We start from the raw sequence: 25,294 nt of genomic DNA, 5'->3' as shown, positions 1-25,294 counted from the left end.
TGATGGCGGCTGACCTACTTGACCTCATTTCCCATTAATTAACACATGGTATGCCATCTCCAGCCAATTAGGATGACCACACTACAGAAATGGAGACAGCCAGAGAAGGAGAGAGAGAAAGACTCACTTACCTGGCCAATCAGCAGACAGAATTACAGTTGAAAACCCCTGGTGGCTATTAGCATGGCCCATACCAATTAAGACGCTAAGCGAATCTCGAGTGCTTTGGAGATTGAGGCCCGCTGTGTATAATGCCTCCTAACCGTAACACGACACTGAAAATGATGTTGGTCTCATTTCCAGCATAAAGCATACCTTCAACCCCCCTCCCTCCCTTCTCCTATTAAAACCTGAGAGTCTTCAATTAGAGCCATTTGCATTTTGCTAATATCATAATTGTAGCCGTGGTCATTAATAGGAAAGTGGAAAATGAGTGTAGTAGTCAAGGCTTAATCCGAGCTGGGGGAGAATAGATATCTGCGACTGGCCCCGCCTTTCCACCCATCTCTGATGATGAGTGGAGACGGCGGTATTAGCTGGGCCTGTCAGCGTTATTAAATGTGACCTGGATTTAACTATAACTCAATAACTAAAAATAAGGAAGTCATTAAGAGCCATTTGTTAATGTTCGGTGTTGTTGCCGGCCCTCCTATCAGTTTAGGCGCCAAGAAAACAAGCAGAACTGCTCTATATAGCCATGTCCTCCTCATATATGTGCATATATACACTGCTCCACACATAGGCATGTTAATCTTACCTCTAGGGACAAAAATGAAATATTAATATGTAAGTTATACATTGAGTAAATGTTTCTTTTTGGTAAGTTCTCACTGTGATGCACAAAAAAACAAGGAAAAACAGAAAGAGAAACAAGGTCCATTGTGAGGTTATTGTCATGAATGAAAAATAACAGTGTAACTAAAACTAGCAGTGGAAGCGGCTTATAGTGACTACATCTATCCAGGTCAAATTGATCATGAAATGCAGATGATTATTATAACCAGAGCTTTAATTTGTCAGCCGTCTGGAAGTCTAACAGTGAAATCCCATCCACAATAATGCAGTTATTTTGCAAAATAGATTTAATTTCAGTGTTTCAACCTCTGGTTCACACGTAAATGGCTTTTTAGGTTACAAAATAATATTTTTCAGAATACTGCCTAAAGTGAAAACTCTTGAAACATTAAATCCACTTGTATAAATCAGTGTATGACTTGCAGTGGATTGAAGAATAGAACTGAGGAAGAACATTTCTTTTCAGAAAAATATTCGTGTTAGTGTTGGTGTGGCCTTTTTTAAAAAAATTATTGTTTTGTTTTGTTTTTTTTACTTTGGAACAGCAGTTAACGTTACGGAGTATACCGTGTAATATCAAGAGCAGTTTTGGACCCACTGCCATGCACATATTTTATAAAGTGGCACTGGTTTTAAAGTGATACAAAGTTTTATACACCTTAAACTTTGGATAGTTGCAAATTCACACCGGTATAGTAAGATCTTTTGGTACCAGTTAGGTTATGCATGTATGGAATTGTGTGAAATATTGAATGTATTTGACTGAAGTGGCAGGCTGTTCCAACTCAGCTGTTTATAGTTGTGGTTCAAATGACATGAGATGAATGCAGCATTTGCCGGATAGTTGCTTCTAGCACTGCAGTTTGTTAATCACAAAGAAGCTGTGGAAATTCTGAAACTTTCCTTCGTCCGACTCGCTGTCATTCTGTGACTTTGCGTTATTTACCCACTCACAGAGCAAAACTTAATTTACAGGTGTCAAATGAACACTGTTAGCATTCTACATGAACACTACCAGCAAATTTGTAAACAGAATTTGTATGGGACTGATTCTGTCCCAGGGCTTTTCATCTACACAGTTTCTACTGTAATTTCTGAGAACAGTGAACCAATGCAACATGAAATAAACCTAAATATAAATGCAGGGAAAATCATGTTTTTGAACCAACTTAATGTTAAGTTCATGGTCTTCAAGAAGTAAATAGTTTTGCACAATATGGAACCTTTACTTCACAGTTATTTTGTATATTATATAGGATGTTATGTGATGTTGCACAAACAATGGAATTGCTGTTACAGTCATAATGCCACCTTGGCCAGTTTATGTAATTGCAAAAGGCCTCTATTTAGATGTCTTTTGTGTGTATACGGTGACTTATGTTAGTTCAAGATCGTATTGAACAAAATACACCTTTCAAAAGCGTGTGTTATTCTTGATATCCAAAGAAATACACTTAAATTGAAATATCGTTCACAATAACTGAATGCACGGTTTATTTCATTGTACCTTTTCCGCTTCTACAGATCAAGGTTTTCCTCATAACTCACTGAAAATCAGAACTAGTCAGTCAGTTCCTCATAATAAAACTAATTCTACTCAGGTGCTAATTACACTAAACGGACATCAAACCATCTTTGCTAGTGAGAGGCAAAAGTGAAAAATATTAAGTACTGCCAATAAGTATATCAATAAGTTGTTTTGAGGGGATTATGCTCTGGGGTACAGTATTTCTCAGCTTCTGCAGAAAAAGAAAGAATAACAGTGTGTTGATAATTAGATCATGGAGAAATCAGCTCCATCAGTGTGCAGTTCTGCCTGATAATGACTTTCAAAGTGTCCTGGGACCACGTAAGAGGGAAAGGGAACATTACCGTGATGTTCACTGAGGGGAAATAATTATTTGATTATCATTTGGTTTTCACTCCAAGCCAAATTATACAACTATTTACACTTACATACAGCAGTAATTCATCCGGTGGTGCTGCAACAGTAGCTTGTCATTGTAACACTTGTAGATGCATCTTCTCTTTAAGGACCTCATTGAAAATCAGATGATTCATCTCAAGAGGCCTTTTCAGATTAATATGGTCGAATAGATTACAACAGAAGCTCACATGTTGTTACTTTCCTACTTGACAATAATGGTAAAATAAACATCTGATTTGTTCTGATTGTGTTACACTGGCCGTTTCAATTTCAGCAGGATGTACAGGATTCTGGCTAAATGCACTAATTTGAGCCAGATCTAGCAGGAGTTGCAACATATTTAATCAAATTAATGTTATCAGAACAGAAATTAACTTAGTATTTTCCGATGCTGCTATGTTTTGATGAAGAGGTATAGTTATCTTACTGTGTGGTCAGTAAAACATTTCCCAAAAAACACATTTCACAGTGAGAATGAAATAGATTCAGCTGTGTAGAAGGAATCTAGATCTGGATAATTCTCAATCAGAACAATTTTAGTCAATGTAACTTTCTGTGCATTGCATATCCACCCCTTATATTAGCATCTTTAGCAATAAAACATTAATTACTCAGTAACACTGATAAGTTATTCAGTGCACTCATGCAGTAGGCTATTTTACCGTTTTATTTTACTCACACCGTAGTTAGTGGTGTGTATTCATTTTACATCATTTCATTCTAACAAAATGTAAATGTACAGTTAAATGGAAACTTGGTAAATGAGAAATGATAACTGAAAAAGGCAGTTAAAATATTTTCTATAAGGCCTTGTCATTTTTAGGCATTTTATTATGTAAATACTATGTAGTGTTCAGTGCACTGCACGGTCGCTATAAGGAATTATCGTAGCAAACACATGGATTGGCCACCACAGAGTCCAGGCCTGAACCCCATTAAGAACCTTTGGGATGTGATGGAGCAGACTTAGTGCATTGGTCTGATTTACCCATCATCAATACAAGATCTTGGCCAAAAAGGACTTGATGGAAATAAATGTTGTGACGTTTATTGAGGCATTGCATAAGCAGTGCACAATATAAGCGATGCCACCGTGAATGCATACTGTAATTAGCTAAATATGATCCACTGAAATACTGTATCTGGGACTTTTTTTTTATCCAACTTTTTATTTTAAGATGCTATACACTTTTTAAAGACTTGCAGAAATCTTGTAAATGAAGGCTCAGTTTACACAACATCGCTCTCGGGTGAAAACGACAAAAAAAAATTTGTCAGATGTGCCTTTTGTTTAGACGGCATAGCGTTTTTGGGGGTTAAAAACGCAAAAACGTGAAACCACCTTCTAGAGTGGAAATCTTAAGAACACTCCACTCTCGCGTCACCGTCTGAAGGGTTGAAAATGCAAAACTGTGTTTACATCACAGGCACGCGCCAGTACAAGAAAACATGTCAGATTATTTCCCTGTGACAGACCTTCAAGTTGCCCTAGCAGCTCTGATTTATAGTACATCTAAGAGTCATTTCAGCAAGAGCAGAGAAGGAAGATGTTCTGTGTCCGGTTCTGTGATTGTATTTCGCGCTGGGAGAGAACAGGAGAAGTAGAAAGGTTCTACGCAGGCGCTTGGTTTTGGCGGTGGGGCTGCCACCTGGCGTGCATACTACATCGATAAATAGGAAATTTCACACACTTTCGCGTGACCGTCTGCATGCAGATTTTACCCCCAAGACGCACATCAAAACGCGGAATTAAAAGTGAGAACGCAGCGCCACTTTTGCATTTTCAGTTCAGATCGTTACTGTTTAAATCACAGGTGTCAAACATGCAGCCCGGGGGCCAAAACCGGCCCGCGAGATGAATTTGCAAAGTACAAGTTAGGGCATCAAACTCAAAAAATAATATCATAATAACCTATAAATAATGACAAGACTTATTTTTCCTCTTTGATTTAGTTAAAAAAACATTAAATTATGAAAATGTTTACATTTACAAACTATCCCTTAACAATAAAATGTGAATAACCTGAACAAATATGAACAACTTGAGATGTCTAAAGAAAATTAAGTGCAATTTTAAAAAATATTCTGTCTGTTACTAAATGTTTTGTGCCTTTGCAGATCTGATCTGTAATGCATATGTATAAAAAATGATAAGTCGAGGCATAATATTGATGAAATTGTTCTTATATTTCTTAACAAATTTCATTTTTTTTTAGGTTATTCGCGTCCTTTTTGTTTGGATAGTTTGTAAACGTAAATATTGGTATAATCAAATGTCATTTTTTGCACTAAAATAATTTGTAGTTGTCATTATTTATTGGCTATCATGCTATTATTTGACTGGTCCGGCCCACTTCAGATTAAATTGGGCTGAATGTGGCCCCCAGAAGAAAATGAGTTTGACACCCCTGGTCTAAACGTAGCCATAGAAAGAAATCTGCGTTTGTTCATTGCTGAGTTTTACCTGCTGCAGTTCTGTATTTAGTAGCTCCCTCTCCTTCATGTGGGGAGAGTAAGTGCAGGTGATTTATGAACACACATGTGGACCCTCAAACACAGATTCTCAAGTATTTAGGAAACTAAAGAACTGCAGATAGCTGCACTTTTTCACTCTCTGAACATGTACTGCGACACTGAACCTCACTGTTAACATCAATTACTGGTGTTTACTGCACAATTGAATTAAAATGAAATTGAATTCAGCCACAGTAGGGCACCGCGATATGCGATAACAGTGAGCGGTGGGGGGACGTGTCCACAGTCTTCACTCTGAGCATGACAGCAAGTCTGTTAAATGATGGTAAAGCAGTAGTATAATTCAGTTAAGTTCAGTGGAGGTCACTACACCACTTCACCAAAGCCAGACAGTGTTGCACTCATACCAAGATCACTTGCAGAACACATTTGTGGTCAGGGAAGCATTCTTATTTCTATGCAATATGGGTACTCTTATCTCCAAAAACATCCTTTAAAATGAGTGCAGATACATGTAGTTGTATGTGCTGATGTGATCTGTCCTGAATCATGTATTTGGCTCATAAAAAAACTCAGGCATATGCATAGACGCACACACTTGAGTACAAATGTGTGGCATGTGCGCTGTCTGGAAGCAGCTCACTTGGCTGTGGAGTTGCAAATGGGATACTCTCATCAGTCTTCCCAGCAGGACGTCTGACTGTCACGCTGTTTCCATCATGGCCAAGTGGGAGCGGCAGCAAGTCCCTGCTATCATGGGCGTGAGACCCCAGAGGAGAAGGGATGGAGATGTGTGTCAGAGATGCACCACTGATACTTTTTCACTGTCGATACCGTTTGTGAACTGAGGCTTAAAGTTGGCTGATATGAAGTCTGGCCTGACTGGTTAACACAGAACGAAATGGATAGCACCATTTAAAGTATGTGGAACAAAACACAACTGAAAATAATATTTCTGAAGCTAAAACTTTTATGGCAGTCAGTCATTTTTCTTTAATCCTTGACACCCACTGCCTTCAACATACTTCACTTTTAAGGCTGTAGCTGCCCCTTCTGAAGAACGCTGCATTGTATAGTGCCTTTCCCTCCATCTATTATAGATTTGGATTGCGCTGCTTTGCTCAAAATAATGGGAACTAAACTCATCATTGAACTGGCTTTAGACATTTGTTAGAATTTGAGAAAACATAAGCTTAACCCATAAAGACCCAAACATCCTCCAGCGAGCAAAACCATCGACTGATGTAACTGTTTAATACCTGTTTATCCACTAATCCTATCAACTCATGTAAATAATTGTTGTAAAATGCAGTTTTTCATCTTTTCATGGTAATCAGATATGACCTATTTGGACGTTCAGAGGCTCCGTAGTGAACGTGGAAACACTCTCATCTTCTACAGCATTGATTCACCAGTAAAACCCATGGAGTTGGATCAATGACAGTGGATGAAGACACTGGGTTTATGTTCAGTTAATGGTAGATTTGCTGAAAAAGTCAGTTTTCTCTGTTTCTGATATAATAATCTTTGAATTTATTCTGATCTTTTATTAAAATCTACATGATCAGGGAATTAAATATAGGAAAGTATATCACTTGTGCTGAAAAAAAACACAAAATACATAATATGACATAATATGACAATAAATGGTGATGAATCACTTATGAAATGTTAAATACAGAGAAAAATTCATGTGGGAACTGCCATAAAAGTAGCACTGGGTCTTTATGGGTCAAATGCATTAATCAAACCGTGTCTGAAACTTGTGCAGTACACATTGCATACTCGTTCACAGTGTCAAAGCTTTCTACCCAGTGAACATCTAAAAACATTAGCTGTGCACCATTAAATTGCATTATAGAAATAACAGTAGTTCAAAACTGGAAAAAAAAAAAAACTGACAGTTGATTAATAGACTGATATTCTCTTTTGTTGAGAATGAATTATTTTGGAAATTATTAGAAACTGGATAACTGTTTTCAGTTCAATTGGAGTTAGGGATGTAACAATATGAAAATTTCATATCACGGTTATTGTGACCAAAATTATCACGGTTATCATTATTATTGCGGTATTGTTGAAATTGTCCTCAAAATGTTCAAAAAGTACTTATACACACAATGAAATAATTTAACCAAGTTGTATTTCGAAAATTAATAAATAAAAAAAATAATAGGCACAGTGTACTTCTGTTGGCAGAAACATTCAAATATTATCATGTAAACATTAAACACACAAATGTGCATTAAAGATGTCACCAGAGAGAGACAGCTACCCAGAACATCAGCCAATGAGAGCGCAGCATCACAGAATGCCACCCAATGAGAGCGCACCGTCACAGAACGTCAGCCAATGAGAGCGCAGTGCCACAGAACGTCAGCCAATGAGAGCGCAGCGTCATAGAACCTCAGCCAATGAGAGCACAGCATCACAGAACACCAGCCAATGAGAGTGCAGCGTCACAGAACACTAGCCAATGAGAGCGCAGCGTCACAGAACTCCAGCCAATGAGAGAGCAGCGTCACAGAATGCCAGCCAATGAGAGCGCAGCGTCACAGGACGCCAGCCAATGAGAGCGCAGCATCACAGAACCTCAGCCAATGAGAGTGCAGTGTCACAGAACATCAGCCAATGAGAGATTAGTGTCACAGAATGCCAGCCAATGAGAGAGCAGCGTCACAGAATGCCAGCTAATGAGAGCGCAGCGTCACAGGACGCCAGCCAATGAGAGCGCAGCGTCACAGGACGCCAGCCAATGAGAGCGCAGCGTCACAGAACCTCAGCCAATGAGAGTGCAGTGTCACAGAACGTCAGCCAATGAGAGCGCAGCGTCACAGAACGTCAGCCAATGAGAGCGCAGCGTCACAGAACATCAGCCAATGAGAGATTAGTGTCACAGAATGCCAGCCAATGAGAGAGCAGCGTCACAGAATGCCAGCCAATGAGAGTGCAGCGTCACAGGACGCCAGCCAATGAGAGCGCAGCGTCACAGGACGCCAGCCAATGAGAGCGCAGCGTCACAGAACCTCAGCCAATGAGAGTGCAGTGTCACAGAACGTCAGCCAATGAGAGCGCAGCGTCACAGAACGTCAGCCAATGAGAGCGCATCGTCACAGAACGTCAGCCAATGAGAGATTAGCGTCACAGAACGCCAACCAATGAGAACGCAGCGTCACAGAACGCCAGCCAATGAGAGTGCAGCGTCACAGAACCTCAGCCAGTTATCTATCTATGCTGGGGAATAAATTGAATTAGATAGAGAGATAGAGAGATAGATAGGAAGGACAGAGGTCTCATTCTGTCTCTCTCAGTCTGCGCCCGGACCGGGTCATGCGCGTGCACTCGGACTGTCCCATCTCTCTCTCTCTCTCTCTCTCTCTCTCTCTCTCTCTCTCTCTCTCTCTCTCTCTCTCTCTCTCTCTCTCTCTCTCTCTCTCTCTCTCTCTCTCTCTCTCTCTCTCTGTCTCTCTCTCTCTCTCTCTCTCTCTCTGTCTCTCTCTCTCTGTCTCTCTCTGTGCTCTCGGACCAGGAACCTTCGGGAATTTTACTGCGGTTTATCGCTATACTGGTAATCATTACATCCCTAATTGAAGTCAAAACAATTGGTATCTAAATGAATAAATCTGTAGCTGAACATCAAACTAACCATGAAGAATCTGGGAAATTCTACTTGCTAATTATTTATTAATTTTGAGCCTCAGTCAGTAATTCCACCTCAGTAGTCTAACCTTGTGCTGCAGATTCTTATTCCTGTAAATCATCCTGTTGGCACCGATTAATGTCTGAAACTAATTTTTTTAATTATGAGGAAAACCTTGACTCACAACAGCCGAACAAGCTAGTATAAAAGAATGTAACATCAGATATGATTTACAAAAACACCGTCCTTTATCATGATCCTTTTTACTGGGACAAAGTGGTATAAATAAAACGAAACTAATGTGTTTTTTTTCCTGAATTTTAGCTGTGGTTGTGTTGTTTATGGGTAGTTTTATGAAGTTTTTGTGTTGGTGTAAACTGCTAATTGTCTCTATTATATAAGTTTTATTGGTATTAACTGTAACAAACTAGTTCAACTGTTTGAAAAGGTGAACAGTCCATGAAAAATCCCCAAACTATCAGCCAAACCAGGCTTAGTCTCTTTGCTGTGGATGAAACCACTGTGTGTATGTCACGAACTTCTGTTCTGATTAAATGCTTTGCATCCCGTCACCACATATTTTATTACTTTATTTAAGTAATAAAATATATATTACTTTATTTTCTTTATTTTATTGCTTTATTTACTTATTTAATCATCGTTTGTCTATTTTTTTTTTGTTTATTTGTTTGCTTGCTTGGATGATGTCTATGTCATCATTATGTGTATTTTTAAATTTTTAGTTTGTAGTGAACGAGTGATGTATTAATGTTGGCTGTTTTATGTCTTGTTTCTGTTACCTGCAGATGAAAAGTAGTTATTTTTACAAATTCTGGCATATTTACATGGGTGTATTTTTTATATAGCAATATTCATAAATATGCATGATCCCTATTTAATAAATCAATTAAAAAAAATAATAGGGGCTGTCCATGTGGAGATGAGTTTAGGACTATCTGCAAAAGTTTTTTTTTTTTTTTTATGTTTTTTATCGTATGGCCATTTCATCCACATGGAACCCGAATGCACAAATTTTCTAAACCTGGTCCCATAGTGAACAAATCCCATAATACCATGCTTGCATTTTCACGTTTTCAACCCATAGCATCTTTTCTTAAACGATGACGCTGTCTCTGTGTGGACAATACCTCAGTATCTGCGTAAATGGTTGACATAAGAATGATTGAATTCATGTTGAAGATATTGCCCATGTATCTGCAACTTGTGTGAAATATAAATCTGTATTTGACTTTCTCAAAGAATATTTGTATATGTAATCAAAAAAATCTGCAGTGGGTATTACATGAGTCCATTCTCTCACCTCAGGATTTAAAGTATTGTCTGTTTAAGGACACTTCTGGGGGATTATTCTTAGTCTGTTGTCAGCACAAAAGAAAGCACAGATATCAGTTTTGAGACGTGGCACAAAGAGGAGTGTGTTTGGGAGACGGTAATGTGCTGGTAATTTTAGAGATAGAAAGCGAAGAAGCATAAATGTGCAGAAGCGTATCATTCTAACATAAAGGACAGGGGACAGCGGGTTGAATTAACATGATCACCAGCGAGCGCGTATGTGACACTTCAACATTGTTGCCCTTCGTCTGTGTTTGATAGTGTGAGCTCGCAGACACTTTTATGAGTCGGGCACATCGGACATCGTCTCCCATCATTCCATCACTTCCCTAAGTGTGTGTGTCATCCTAAAGCTTAGCGCTCACAACACTCCTCACTAACACAGCCCATAAATCCTCCGCAGATATACAGCCACATCAGCATCAGCACGGAGCGTCCATCCTAATGTACTGTAAATCTGAAGGAGGACTGTCCAAATCCTTTGTCTCAGATCAGTCTTTTGTTTTCAGGTCTCAGTAGAGTAGAGATGGAGTGGTGAGGGGGAGGAACGGATTCCTTCATAGAGTGCCGGAGCAGTAAATCTGACAACAGTGTTGGTGCATTCTTGGGCCAGATTAGTATTTTGTCCTCAGCCTCAATAGGTTACAATTACATCAAGTGGGAGGAGGCCTGATTTACAGGTCGACTAGTAAACTTCACCCTCAGGTCACCCAGAGATGCATCATTCATGAGGCTCTGCATCAAGGTTACATTAACTTTTGTTTTTATTTTGTTTTGACTTTTTATTTTTACTTTCAATTAAGTTTTAAAAGCGTGTTTGCAAGTTTGGGCTGAAAGAAAAGTACATACTATTTTACAGTATGCTACTACTTTATGTTTATAATGAGGATTTCTGACATGTTATTTTAATGTTGTCTTTAGGGATGTAACGATATGAAAATTTCATATCACGGTTATTGTGACCAAAATTATCCTAGTTATCATTATTATCGCGGTATTGTTGAAATTGTGCTCATAATGTTTAAAAAGTAGTTATACACACTGAAATAATTTAATAATGTATTTTGGAAAAAACCAAAAGAAAAAACAAAAATAAAATAACAGCACAATGTACTTTGTTGGCAGAAACATTGAAATATTAACATGTAAACATCAAACATACAAATGTGCATTAAAGATGGAACCTTATGGACACTGTTTGACCATTTTCCAGATCAAGTTTGAGTTGTTTTAGTTTCTTTTTCATAGATGGATAGAACGGAGGTCTCTCTCTCTCTCTCTCTCTCTGAGTTTTCAAAGTGCGGTAATCAAACACAATTATCATGATAATTAGAATTTAAACGGTAATACTAACCACTGGGAATTTTATCGCGGTTTATCATTATACCGGTAATTGTTACATCCTTAGTTGTCTTTCATAAATTTGTATGAGTCTTTGTTCATTCAAATATGTGGTAAATGGCTGAAAGTGGTTTATAGTAACTATATTTTTATTTATCATGAAGATTTCTTTTCCAAGGAAGGATGCATAACAACTGAATAAAGAAGCAGGAAGTAACAGTATCACCATCAGCTATTACCAAAGTGTGACTTAGGGTCTTTATACACTAAAATATTGTTTTAGTAACTGTCGGCCAAGAAAGTATCAAAGAATACATAATTTTGTTACCTGTGATATTTATAACGGATATGCCCTCTGCTTTATGGAGAATGCACTTCTGAGTGGTTGGCTCTCACTAAATAAATAAGACTTATAACAATTTTGGCAAAAAAAAAAAAAAAAAAAACTAAAGAAAAATGTGTATTTATTGAAGTCTAGAAGACTGAAGACTTTCAGGTGGAAAAACTGCCAGTAATTCTCTACTCTGTGTTTTACTTGAGGTTTTTGGTGGTATTAATGTTGAGGACCTCATTATAATGGAACCTGTCTGTGGGTGGGATATGTTAGACAGAAAGTGAACATTTAGTCCTTGAAGTTGATGTGTTAGAAACAGCAAAGTGGGCAAGAGTAGGAATTTAAGCAACTTTGACAAATGAGAAATTGTGATGTCCAAATTACTGGGTCAGAACATCTCCAGATCTTGTTGTTCATTCTCAAAGTAAAGTGGTTCGAACTTACTAAAAGTCCCTGAAGAACAACATTTGGATTTCAACCAGTACAGCATCTATGGGAGCAGAACATTATTACCACCTGTCTAATATTGTGTAGGTTCCCCCTTTTTCCATTAAAAAACAGAAAAAACACTCTGACCTGGGGCCTAGACTCCACCAGACCTCTGGAGGTGTGCTGTGGTATCTGGAGCAAGATGTTAGCAGCAGATCCCTGAAGTCCTGGAAGTAGAGAGGGGGACCTTTATGGATCAAATCAATTGTCCTGAGATTGGGATGTCCGTCCTTAGTCCATTTTTGGTTGGCACTAACCACTGCAGACCAGGAACACCCAACAAGACCTGCAGTTGTGGAGACTCTGACCCAGTCATCACTGTTACAATACCTGGACCTGGTCAAAGTCACTCAGTTCCTTATGTTGCTCATTTTGCTGCTTCCAACACATCAGCTTCAAGGACTAAATGCTTCTCCTGTCAGTGCCCATAATGGTATGGCTGATTGGTGTATGCTACAATGAATGACTACATCCCAGCACAACACAGACTCCAGAGCATTATATGTAACTACGAAGTATGTACATGTTTATTTATGGACAATAATCCATTAAATGTAGCTATTTAGTGACACTTCATCACTGTTTAGCTCGAATTACCAGGAAATGTTGAGTACAAATATCAGTGTTTGAATGATTCTACAGGTACAAATCAATGAATAGGCCTAAGTGGTAATTGGCTTATTTTTCCAATAATCAAGTGTTTTATTTTATGAAAAAAACAGCAGGGCTTTTCATCATACCCTTTGTGTTTGTGCTAAAATTTGTTTTTATTTTCTCAACACTTTTGACGCTTTTAAGGAGCTAAGGTTTCACTGGCTATGTAAAATATTTTTTCCTCAGTCATTCTTAATATGACTGAGTGGATTAGTGTAAAACTGCAGCCCTATTGTGTCATTGATGTTGTAAAGAAGCGCTTTAGATGAGTTATTGTTGTGCAATTAAGTGAGCGTGTGTATAGTCAGTGGGTTTTCTTACAGTTTTGTTACAGAGCATAAAATCCAGAGCGTTTCTGTGGTGACTCAGCATGAAAATAATGCTTTCAGGCTCAGCATGACTGGACTTGTTATATTCCTCCATTAGAGCATTAAAACTGCACTTGCTGGAGCAGAATGCAAATGTGAGTTTTGAGGAGAAAAGCCTGTAATTCTGTCTCGCCAGAGTCAGGCATGAACGTGGAGCTGTAGCCTGACGTAATGTCACCGTGAGTGATAAATCTGAAGGCAGAGTTGATGTCTTAATATTGCTTTCTGCCGCTGTGATTAATGATGGATGATGGCTGCTGTCAGTTCACAGTGTTACATGTACCCTTCTTTGTGAATTAGTATGTTGATTTATTGTGCATGTGCTGCGTGTGTCCGTGTACAGGCTGCTTTTCATAGACACCGAGTTCCAGACGTTGAGGCTGAAGGCAGAGGACTCATCTGGAAGGCAGCACATTCTCACCGTTAAACTAAAACCCAAGGTAGGACACACACCCTCCTACACACACACTCACCAGGTCTCCATTAGCTGGGAATTAAAGGATTTTTCCTTGTAAAATTTCCAAAAAAGAAATTAATTAAAGGGGTAGTTAAAGTTATAGCCCAGCAGAGCCCAGCCACTGACCCAGACAGACTACTATGCCACTACTTGGATAGAAAAAAAAAAATCCTATCTATCCTTTTTCTCAACTGCTTAATCCTCAAGAGGGTCGCAGGGATTCTAGAGCCTATCCGAGTTTCCAGTGGGCGTGGGTGTGGGCGGGGTACACCCTGGATGTGTCGCCAGTTCATCTACTGAAAAAAGCAATATTTAAATAATAAAATCATAATATTACTAAATGAAGTCATTACATCACAATCTAAAAATATATTTTTCTATCCTATGGCCTGAATACTCACTCAAAATATGATAGAAGTCTTTTTCAACATCAAGATACAGTTATACAGTAGTAAAATGAAGTAAAACCTGTGTGTTTTAGCTGACAAAGGAAACTAGAAAAATGTATGCTGTCAACAGTAAGCATATTCAACATGTTTTTAAAAAGATGACAAATTTTCATGTTGTATTTATTCAGAAACGCTAATGTTAATGGCTTTGTTTCTCTGTTTTAGGTGTATAGAAAAATGAAATCTTATACTTGCGATTCAATCACTCCTTGATTGGCTTTTTATTTATTTTAGTTTGGAGGGCATGTGTTATCTATCACATCATATGGCTTGTTTTTTTTTTTTCTGACCTAAAAAAATATGTAGTTTAAAAATGCCCATCACTAATCAGAATTATATTATTATAATTATCATTATCATCAGTATTGGTTAAAAAAAAGTGTAGCTGAAGCCCTGATACTATGAGTTTACTTTAAGGACCAGATCTGTTCCACACTAAAAATTATTCATCATCAAGTGGAAAACTCTACCACTTCGTGTTGACCTACAGCCAATCCAAATCCAAACAGGCCGACATCACACAACACACATGGGATGTTCAATTTGCTGATAGCAAATCAGTGATTTACATCTGCGCCCCTAAATCTAGGTCAAACTGGAGAGGGTGTGGAGAGACATGATAACCCACTGTGACTGAGATGTAGCACAGATAAAACATCTCCACATAAACCTCGGCATGATGGGAAACCTTCCACTGTGCATAGAGAAAACCAGTACACCTACACTCATCTGCATAGCTGCTGTCTCTAACCACCACTTTTTGAAGACGGACAAAAAAAAACCCTTCACCTGCTCCAGGTAAAGGTAAATGTAGGCCGGTGTAGTCACAGTCTAATACAGGCCATTTACATGTTTGCATGTCGTAACAGCAAATAGTCAAATAAAAGGTGGCACATGGGCAGTTAATGACATTTTACTGAGAACATGATGATGGGTTTTGATTGATTTTAATTCTGAACTGGTGAGAATCAGTTATAATCGACTTCTAGACTTTTAATACTGATGGTTTTGAAGAAATCCTGTTCACACCTTTTACTGTGCAAAAGTTCTAGTTCAACATTAGGTTTCCTGGTTTAGTAACGTTCTATTGATCACACATATGCATTCCTCAGTCTTTCTGTGAAGGTCCAATCTGGATATATGTGAAGTTTGCCTTTAACTATTTTGTTCAGACAATATGAAGTTTATTACATAAATTTTCTAATGATTTATACCAGTTTTGATTCAACACATGTCAAATGTTTCTAACTGTTTGCGCTGCTTCTTGTCATGAGGTCAGGGGTCACACTAGATAGTGGGAAGGGGTAGCTGGTTTCTGTCTTACTTAAAATACTATGGGGGGTACAGGCGGTGCAGTCCATGCCACATGTACGTGGAAGTGAAAGTGAAACAACACTTTTCCCTACCTCCTGAAGCTTCGCAAAGTTTCATTTGAGGGGGCAGGACATTTTGTATATTATACATATGAATAATAAGTCTAAGATTTTTATAATAATTTTTTCTAATAAGATTTTTTTGTATGAAATGTCTATGCACAGTTGGTTTGTTTATTTTTTGACAGTATGAATACTCGATAATGTAAAATTGCATATCGTCAAATCGACGATAACGATATTCTAATAGGCGATATATATCGCCCACCTCTACATTTGAGTAAAAAAATAATCTCAGTCTAATTAACTTCAACCACAGTAGGGCTTTCTGTCAGGAAAAAAACTATTTAATTGATAAAATACAGGAAAAACAGCTGTTCTTGTAAATGGAGCAACATTTACAAAAGAACAAAAGACGTAAAAAACAGAGAGTTTTGGAAATGACAGCCACATTTGCTTCCTGAATTAGTTTTAGATGTCACAAGGACCTATCCCTACCTGATTTGCCAATTGATATGAAATTACAGTTGATTCAGTCCTTGCTGTCTCTCTTTGTAACAGTTCTGCCATTAAATTCTGCTCTTCATCATGATAATGCTGACTACATTCACAGGAGGCGAGCTGTCATTGAAGCACTGTGCATATTTTCTTGTAGCATTATTAACTCACTGGTCATGTGTGTTACAGGTTTGTTAGAATGTTCTGAGATAATTTCTGAAACGTTGTTAAAACAGTCATCTGGATGGGGGTCATTTTTATTGTAACCTATAAAGACCTGAACATCCACCTGTGACCAAAAGCATCTACTGATGTAAAATAATAACTAATTGACTATTGATCCTATCAATCCGTGTAAAGAATTGGTGTAAAATACAGTTTGTCATCTTTTCATGGTCATCAGATATGACCTATTTGGACATTCAGAGGCTTCATAGTGAACATGGAAGTAGTGAAACAGTCCTCTTCTACAACATTGATTCACCAGTAAAACCCATTGAGTTTGATAAATGACAGTGGATGGAAACACTTGTTTTATGTGCAGTTAATGATATATTTTACTGAAAAAGTAACATTTTCTTCAGTTTTCTCTCTTTTGATATAATAACCTTATAATTTTACTGTGAATTTTCATGAACATCTAAATTAAATATAGGAAAATATATGATTTACCGTGAAAAATGCTAAGAGGATGCTAGGGGATAATATTATAATAAATGGTGATATATCACTTAAGAAAGTTTAAATAGAGAGAAAAATTCATTTGGGAACTGACAGAAAAGTAGCACTGGGTCTTTAAGGGTTAAAACCACATTTTTTAGAGGAAATGTATAATTGTGCATGTGCCCTTACTTGTGGCTATGACCTGGAATTCTAAGTTGTAAAAGGAAGAAAATGCATGCATGGTTATGTACATATAAATCCCCAAAAACAGGCAAAAACTAAGTATATTTGTATCCGCTGAAGTAAGCCGATTCTTCTCAGCCCTGCATCTGCAAAACCCACTTCTTATAATCTTAAGATTTGAGTTTCTAGTGGCTGGTGTGAGTGTAAGCAGCTCACTCCAGAGATCCACATTCTAGGCATGGTGGGTGGGTGGCACGATGAGGTGGTGCTTAGCTAAGCCCAGATGACAACCACCAGGGACAAGGAAGGGTGTTGGGACCCCTTTCTGTGCCCACCTGCCCACCTGGCCCTCCTCACCCCTTTGGCACAGAGTAAAAATAGCTCAGAGTCCTCCCCTGTGTTCCAGCTGCTTCCACCGGATCCGGCGCCAGGTTCTCCCTCACCGGGCGCAGCCAGGGAGGAGGCAGCACTGGCACGGACACACGGACGCTCGGATAGCAGGGGAGACGACGAGGAGGAGGGAGGGGGGAGGGAGATGTGTGATGTTGAAGGTGAAAGAGAGATGTAGAGGTAGAAGAAGTTGACTTAGGGCTTTTAAACACCAGGGGCGTATCAAATAAACAAGAAAATGCAAAATACTCACTTGGGAATATTTTGCATCAAAAGTATTCATACTAGTGGCAATGCAAATTTGCAGCAGCTGCAGCACTTCAAGAAAAGGTTAAAGCTGCAGTGCTTGATTAAAAAAAAATATCCATAATTACCTTATAGCATATTTTAACTGAAGTGGTCTGAGAAGAAATGACATGTACATCAACTACTTCCCTGTGTTTTCAGACTGTAGACAATAAACCATGTGACACACGTTTTGTCTAATCACAGGAGTTTCCAGACAGGTATGAGGAAGATTTATTTGATTGACAGCTGTAACTACCAATCAGATCAAATGTAACTCAGAGAAGGCCTCTGTGTTGTTTTGTCTCTGGGCTTCATTATTTATACAATTGCGGAAAAAATTATTAGACCACCCTTTGTTTTCTTCAATTTCTTGTTCATTTTTATGCCTGGTACACCTAAAGGTACATTTGTTTGGGCAAATATAATGATTACAACAAAAATAGCTCATAAGAGTTTAATTTCAGAGCTGATATCTAGCCGTTTTCCTTGTTTTTTTGATAATAACCACAATTACTTTACTTACATCAATAGCTATGGCATTGTACTGTCAAAAACACTGCTTTTAGGAATTCCATGTTTTCTTTTCCGTCTGTTTTAGTCACGTGATACACACAGGAGTTAGTACTTGATTGCATAACCATTGTTTTTGATGGTCTAATAATTTTTTTTCCACAACTATATAGCAAAGATATAACTTTAAAAAGATGGTTTCATCTCATCCATTCCAATTGTAAACAGCACAAATTGTATAGAATCTGAACACTTGTCTTCTGATTTTGGTAGAATTCGCATGTGTTCTTGAATCAGACTTTGGGTCACAGTCTCAGTCCCTGGAATTTTTGGATGACATCAGTTTTAGCAAAGGGTTCTCACTGTCATTTTATCATTTCATGTAACAATCAGAAAGACACAAAACCAGAAGTGACTTTCATACATCAGCCTTGTAGCCAACAGTGAACATGAGCTCACAAGTCCAAAAAAAAAAAAACCCAAAACCTCTTGTTTCATGTCAGTAAGCTTTCACATTTCATTAAGTTTTAATTTCTCCAAACACAGCACCCTGCAGAGGCTCCCGAATGCTCAGCTGACCTGCCGCTCCCTTTGGACTTCACCTGGACGCCACAGGTATGAACAAGGATAGCACTAACTTTTAACACATAAGGAGAGTAGCATGTTTTAAAAAGTTGGTATTTGATGATTTATTACTGTAGTCATATCACCTACACAGGTTAATAGATAATATGTGAAATTTTTATGATAACTTTCCATCTAATTTCCCATAATCTGATGCTTTTCGGCCCTGAGACTGACACTGGCATTAGCGGCTGCACAGATACACTTGACTCATCCTCAGCTACCTATTGCATAATTTGACAAAACACCTCTCCACCTGCCGTATAAAGGCATTTCCTTTCAGCCCCTCAAATTGAGTCCACTATAATTGCCTTAAAACCGCTTCCATGTAAAACCAGCTGCGGTCTCTTTGTATTTTCTTGCCTCCTCGTTATTGTTGTTTGCCGTCTTGCGTTTTTCGCTCCGGCTCTGCTTTTCATCTCTGTCACACACATACAAACACGCAGATGTCTCATTTATTTATTTATTTATTTATTTTACATTCACACCAACAGCAGCTTTGTCCGTCATAAAAACTACCTCTTCGTATCTGGACGTTGCCACCGGACCGATCCACGCGGTGTCTCAAATATATTGCAGACGTCTGCTGTCAGAGAATGAGTGAGGGCGAGTGTATGTTGAGTGACAGGGTAGGCGCAAATCAGACAGAAAGACGAGAGAACACTGAGAAAAGAGAATTTGAGGATAGAGATGCTAATGTGTGGGCAGTGTTGTATATGTGTGTTTGTGTGTGTGTGTGTGTGTGTTGCCGAGCTGATACATGGCAGGCGTACAGTGAGGACCAGCTTAGAACAGCGCTACCGTATGGAGCCTGTCTGCCTGCTGGGCCGTTGATGGATCTCTCCCACACTGCAACATGAAGTGTGGGTATACGTGTGTGTGTATGCGCTTGCATCTGTGCCAAGTGTATTTGTGTCTGATGTGTGGACGTTGCGTGTCTGTGTGTGTGTGTGTGTGTGCGCGTGTGTTAGTGTGTGGCGGGGGGAAGGGCCTGTCTGTCGGCAGTCCTGACGTGTTCATTTGAATGAGTAATTATTGCCTGCTCTGTTGCAGGGCCAAGACGTGCCACTCTGTGCATTTGTGTGGAACTAGAATGGAAAGGGAAATAAACCTCTGTGTGCGTGTGTGTGTGTGTGTGTGAGTGATTCGTCCTTTTGTGCTCACAGACTATACAAAGGTGATTTTTAACAACCAAAACTACACATACTCACAATCAAAAGAAGTTGGGAATAAAATGGTGAATGGTGCCTCATGACATTAGTTGCTATAATATGCACGTCGTGGTTGTACTTTTACACAAATCATGTCTAGGGATTTCATGTTTAGACCATAGATTCTGGTCAAATAGTTTAAGTCATAGGTGTCAAACATGTGGCCCGGGGGCCAAATCCGGCTCTCCAAAGGGTCCAGTCTGGCCCTTGGGGTGAATTTGTGAAATGCAAAAGTTACACTAAAATGTTAACAATCCTTTTAGTTCAGGTTCCACATTCAGACCAGTTCAATCTCCAGTGGGCAGGACCAGTAAAATACTATCATAGTAACATATAGATAATGACACTCCAAATTTTTTTCTTTGTAAATGTAAATATTTTCATGTATTTACACTAAAACAAAATATAATTTCACTAAAAATGTGAATAACCTGAACAAATATGAACAACCTGAAATTTTCGAAGAGAAATAAGTGTCATTTTAACAATATTCTGCCTGTTAAATGTTTTGTGTATTTGTAAGTTATAATGTACATGTGTAAATGATAAACCGAGGCAGAATAGTGTTAAAATTGCACTTATTTTTTCAGTTTGTTCATGTTATTCACATCTTTTGAAAGGATAGTTTGTAGATATAAACCTTTCCATAATGTAAATTTACTTCTTTTGCTCTAAAACATAGAGAAAAGTTTGGAGTTGACATTATTTCTATATTATTATGTTATTATTTTACTGGTTCGGCCCACTTCAAATCAAATTAAGCTGAATGTGGCTCATGAACTAAAATGAGTTTGACACCCCTGGTTTAAGTAATCCTTAGTTTGTTGACTGTTGATTGATGCATTGAAGTTGCATTATGTCCATCACTGTCACGTTTTTTTGTTTTGTTTTGGTTTGGTTTTTTAGCCCGAAGTGACCACATTTGGACAATTTAAGGGTAGAAATGGGGAAGAATGAGAGGTGGAATTCAACAAAACTACTACAGGGTTCCCGCTGGGTCTTAAAAAGTCTTGAATTTACAAATCTGCTTTCAGTACCTTAAAAAGTCTTTAAAAGGTATTAAATTTCATGTGGTAGGTCTTAAGTTATGTTGCCTTAAACTTGTTGGCTGTGCTATGTTTAAATGTGTCTGGGAAATGTCAGAGCTGCAAAGAAAGTAATGTTAGTCTATTCAGTTCCACCCAGACAATTTAGGTTGAAATCAGGAACCAATTATCGCTAACTTTGCAGCCTGGAACGGTGGGAATCAAGGTGTTGGAGTATATAAAGACATAAATTCTAGGAGTCGGGAATTTTTGGCAGTATGTCCGTGAAATCGGCATTAAATTCTGTTCTAAGTAAGCTTAAAAAAGTCTTAAATTTAACTTGTAGAAACCTGTAAGGAACCCTGTACTAATAACCTATTGACTAGGTAAGCTTGACTTGTTAGCTGTTTTTTTTTTTTTTTTTTGAGCCCCAAGTGACCACATTTGGACAATTGATAGGTAGAGATGGGTAAGAATAAGGGGTGTAACTCAACAAAACTACTACTAATCTATTGACTAGGTAAAACTGTGAACTTGTGTGAGTCATTTGACAGTCTTGTTGTTGCCATGATGACTGTTTCCTCCAGAATTATAGACCTAGTTTGATATTCGATAATTCAGATCATACCGCATAGTAAAAACAAAAGAAAAGTGTTATATGGAAGTGTTTGTAAATGTCAACCTCAGCAAAGACATGAAATAAAGATGATAGTCATCAGCTCATGAAGATGTAAAAATTAAGAAGTGACATTACAGGACAGAACCACTGTAAAAGAAAAACATAAGAATGATGTAAAATACATAATAATAAAATGCAAAGTAAGATGTAACAAGGTCAAACCATGGTGTAAAAAAAAAACAACAACAAAAAAAGCAAAACTTGTATTAAAGACATAATTTTAGAGACAGTGTTTTGACAGCAGAAGAGTCATTTTTGGAACTTTGGGGTCTGAGAAACTATTTTATTTTCAGATTTTGAGCTAAAAAAGTTAGTGAATCACTGCTGTAACTTATTAATCACAGTTGAAGTGTACTTGACAGAACCGCAGTCCCCTGAATATCCACTTGAGGCTCCAAAAGTGAGTCAGTACTCGTCTGCTTGTAAAGTCATGACAAAATTTACTTTTCCAGGTGATGATAAAGAGCAGAAGAAGTGAATGAAGTACAGTTACAATATTTAAACAAATTGGGGGAAAGTGCAGTGCAGATCTTTATAGGTTCACCTGCTATAGAGTTCAGGGGAAGGGAAAGGAATCATTTATGTCAATGCAGTCCTGTTTAGGAGACAGGGACACTGCTGTAAATGGACCGGGGTCTCGAACTTTATTTAATAAAAACATTAAAAGTAAAAGAAAAATCAGTGTGGGTTTAATCCTGAACTATATTTAGATTAATTTCATGATTTTATTCAGTAATAATTCTACTGTGTTTATCTCCTAAATGTGTCCCTGTAAACTACATCTACTGCAAAAACACTCAGTATAGAAAATGACACTAATCACTGTATTTGGGTTAATTAATTTAATTTACTCCTGTCTGAGCCCCTGCTAAAGAAAGAAGTTGTAAAATAAACAGTTAGACTCCACTGTTGTTGTGTTAGGACCTGGAAATGAGTTTTACAGCATCATGAGGTCCAACTTGACAAGCAAACAGATGTGAAAAAAGCAGGAATTTACAGCCGGTTACATAAAACAGTTTGGAAGCCAAGTTGACAACTGCACTGATATGCATACTTAAATCACCCATTTACAATATATTAAATCTTAAATATGTATATAAGGGTGTGGTCACTGTGAGTCCAGCTCAGAAATATATTCATCTAGTATGTTCTAAACCAGTGGTTCCCAACTTTTTTTGGCTCGTGATCCCATTTTAACATCACAAATTTCTGGCAACCCCAGACATTCAATACGGAGACTTTTTTTTTTTGGCTAAATTAATTTGTTTTTGATCATGTAATAGTTTGCTATACTATGTTGCAAATGAACATTAATTTTGGACGACATTTAAGCTATATAATGTATATTATTATGAATGGAGGCAGAAAAGCCAGGTGTAGATTACTGCACAAAGTGAGAATTTTATTTTCCTTGTTCAGGATATGTACAGTCAGTCCAGCTTGTATTTATAAGGCTGCAAATTAAAACTGAAAAAAACAAGAACTCTAACTATGAATTATGAAAAAGCTGCAGCATCTGAAACTGACCACAATGAACATTTGAAAGATAAACAGTACCACAGGGCTTCAGTTTCAGCTTCACAGTTTGTCTTGTCTTATATGTATTGTGATTGTCTCTCTCAACTCACCATATATTTTTTATTAGTAAGTTTTGTTGACATCAAGGTTGAAAAACACTGTTCTAAAAGTAGCACCATCATATAATCACTGTATAGTTTTAAATAGATTTAACACACTGATCATGTTACCCTCGGCTGCTTTACCTCATACCTTTTTAAATGATCCCTTTATTATATTGTCTTTTCTGTTTGGCTGAAAATCGTTGCAATAAAATGTCAGAATAGATGTTGTGTCTTTCCAGTTTAAAAAATGTAGAGGATGAGGGAAGAGATCAGCAAAAAAAAGAAAAAAAAAACACCATCATTTGGAGCAGTTATTCCTCCCAGTTTCTTTAATAAATTATACACTTCTGAGTAAGAAAAGAAACCGGGAGAAAACAAGGTTAAAACAGTGGCTTCACATGGAGAGGAGTGAAGTCTTTCAGCCCGGCTGCTTTCAAGAGCTAAATTGAGGTCATTCAGAGATATCATAAATAGATAAAGAGGACTGATTGAGTTGGCCAAGGAGCAAATCTCAGCTAAGATTCAGCCTCTTTCACACTTTCTTTAAGCCTCACGTTCCCCTCTCAGATACAGCAGGAATTCAATTACCAGCTCTTCTTCCTTTTTTTTTTTTTTTTTTTTTTTCTTTTTTTTTTTCTTTTTCTGAACCGGGCCTAGCGTAGTTATCCTGAGCTGTAACCGTAATCATGCCACTGGCATTAATTGGGCTGTAATTGCCGAGGCTCTCAGCACCTGGACGATGCTTAATTGTGTGCACTGTGCTGGCACAATGACCCATAATTTTTGGTTCATTTTTTCCCCTAATTTTTTCCCTCTCATTCCATCTGCATTGCTCTCCCACACCTCTATCAGCTTCCCTGTGTGTGTGTGTGTGTGTGTGTGTGTGTGTGTGTCTACGCCTTCAGCTTTTTTTCACTTTTTACCAACTTGTCAAGTACTATCTGCACTTTTAGTTCACTTACAACTAAGGTAATAATAGTTTTGGATTTTTCATTATAGTTTAGTTTTATTTAGTTGTGGCTTTTTTTTCTCTAATTCAGGTAGTTTTAATTCGTTTTTAGAGCAGGTTTGCTACTTTTTATTAGTTTTATTTTTTTCTAAATGCTTAGTTTTAGTATTAATTTTAGTTTTGTTGCATCTTTTATCTTCTTCGCCGTTGTATTCAAATAAATCCCAGACAGGACTCTGCTGCTTTCTCCCAACTTTAGTCTCCATGTTTCCAGGTAGAGTAGGGACGAGAAGAGGACTGTAAACCACAAGCGATGACAAGTGACTGACTGTGAAGTGTCGTATGGTGCCGCTAGCTAAAATTGCCAGAGCGAAATAAATCGATTTCGTATCAATCCAACATTGACAAAGACGAAAACTAAGGGAATTTTATCCACAATTTTTATGTTTCAGTTAGTTTTGGAAGCATACAATACAGTTTCGGTTAGTTATGTTTTTTTTTTTTTAATTATAATTTTTATTTATTTCAGTCAACGAAAATGTTTTTTCAATTCTAGTTTTCATCATTTCGTTAGTTTTTGTTAACAGTAACCTTGCTTACAACCTCTTAGTGTTGGATTTCAGTGTAAATGTTGAAGCAAGAAAATTAGTGCTTAAAAAACTTTTTTTTTATTCTGCTTTCTGTTACTTGGTGGATCCTTTTAGCTTTAACGTAAATGTTAATTCTTGTGTTGCGTGCTTGAATTTGTTCAATTATCTTTTTAGTTGACCTTGTTTTAGATAAACTCAAATTATTAATAAAGCTGCATGATTTGTTGAAAATTATCACAATCAATTCTAGAAGTGTGAAATTTCACTGGCCTCATGATATGATTTCATTATAATTACCCTGTCAACGATTCACAATCTATATTAATGGTAGCATCTTCTCTTTTCTATAATACTGCACATGTACTTTTCCATCAGTTAGACAGTTAGACAAAATTAGTAATGTTGCT

At 37.7% G+C, this 25,294-nt stretch overlaps 1 protein-coding gene across 3 annotated transcripts in view; it reads left to right on the top strand.

Moving 5' to 3' along the window:
* fancl (FA complementation group L) overlaps positions 1 to 25,294 on the top strand; it is a 52,971-nt gene that overhangs the window by 6,000 nt on the left and 21,677 nt on the right. For 2 of the 3 annotated variants that reach the window (XM_030156596.1, XM_030156595.1), the window contains exons 6-7: positions 13,720 to 13,816; positions 18,734 to 18,802. In XM_030156596.1, coding sequence (XP_030012456.1) covers positions 13,720 to 13,816; positions 18,734 to 18,802 — 166 coding nt within the window. Of the gene's footprint in view, positions 1 to 13,485; positions 13,556 to 13,719; positions 13,817 to 18,733; positions 18,803 to 25,294 lie in introns of those variants that run through there. The other variant, XM_030156597.1, reaches the window with a different exon arrangement.

This window comes from Sphaeramia orbicularis, chromosome 15, assembly GCF_902148855.1.
Source record: "Sphaeramia orbicularis chromosome 15, fSphaOr1.1, whole genome shotgun sequence".
In the NCBI taxonomy this organism is placed as follows: domain Eukaryota; kingdom Metazoa; phylum Chordata; class Actinopteri; order Kurtiformes; family Apogonidae; genus Sphaeramia; species Sphaeramia orbicularis.
The sequence above is the reverse complement of the archived record's forward strand: the minus strand, read 5'-3'. Positions and strand labels throughout refer to the sequence as shown.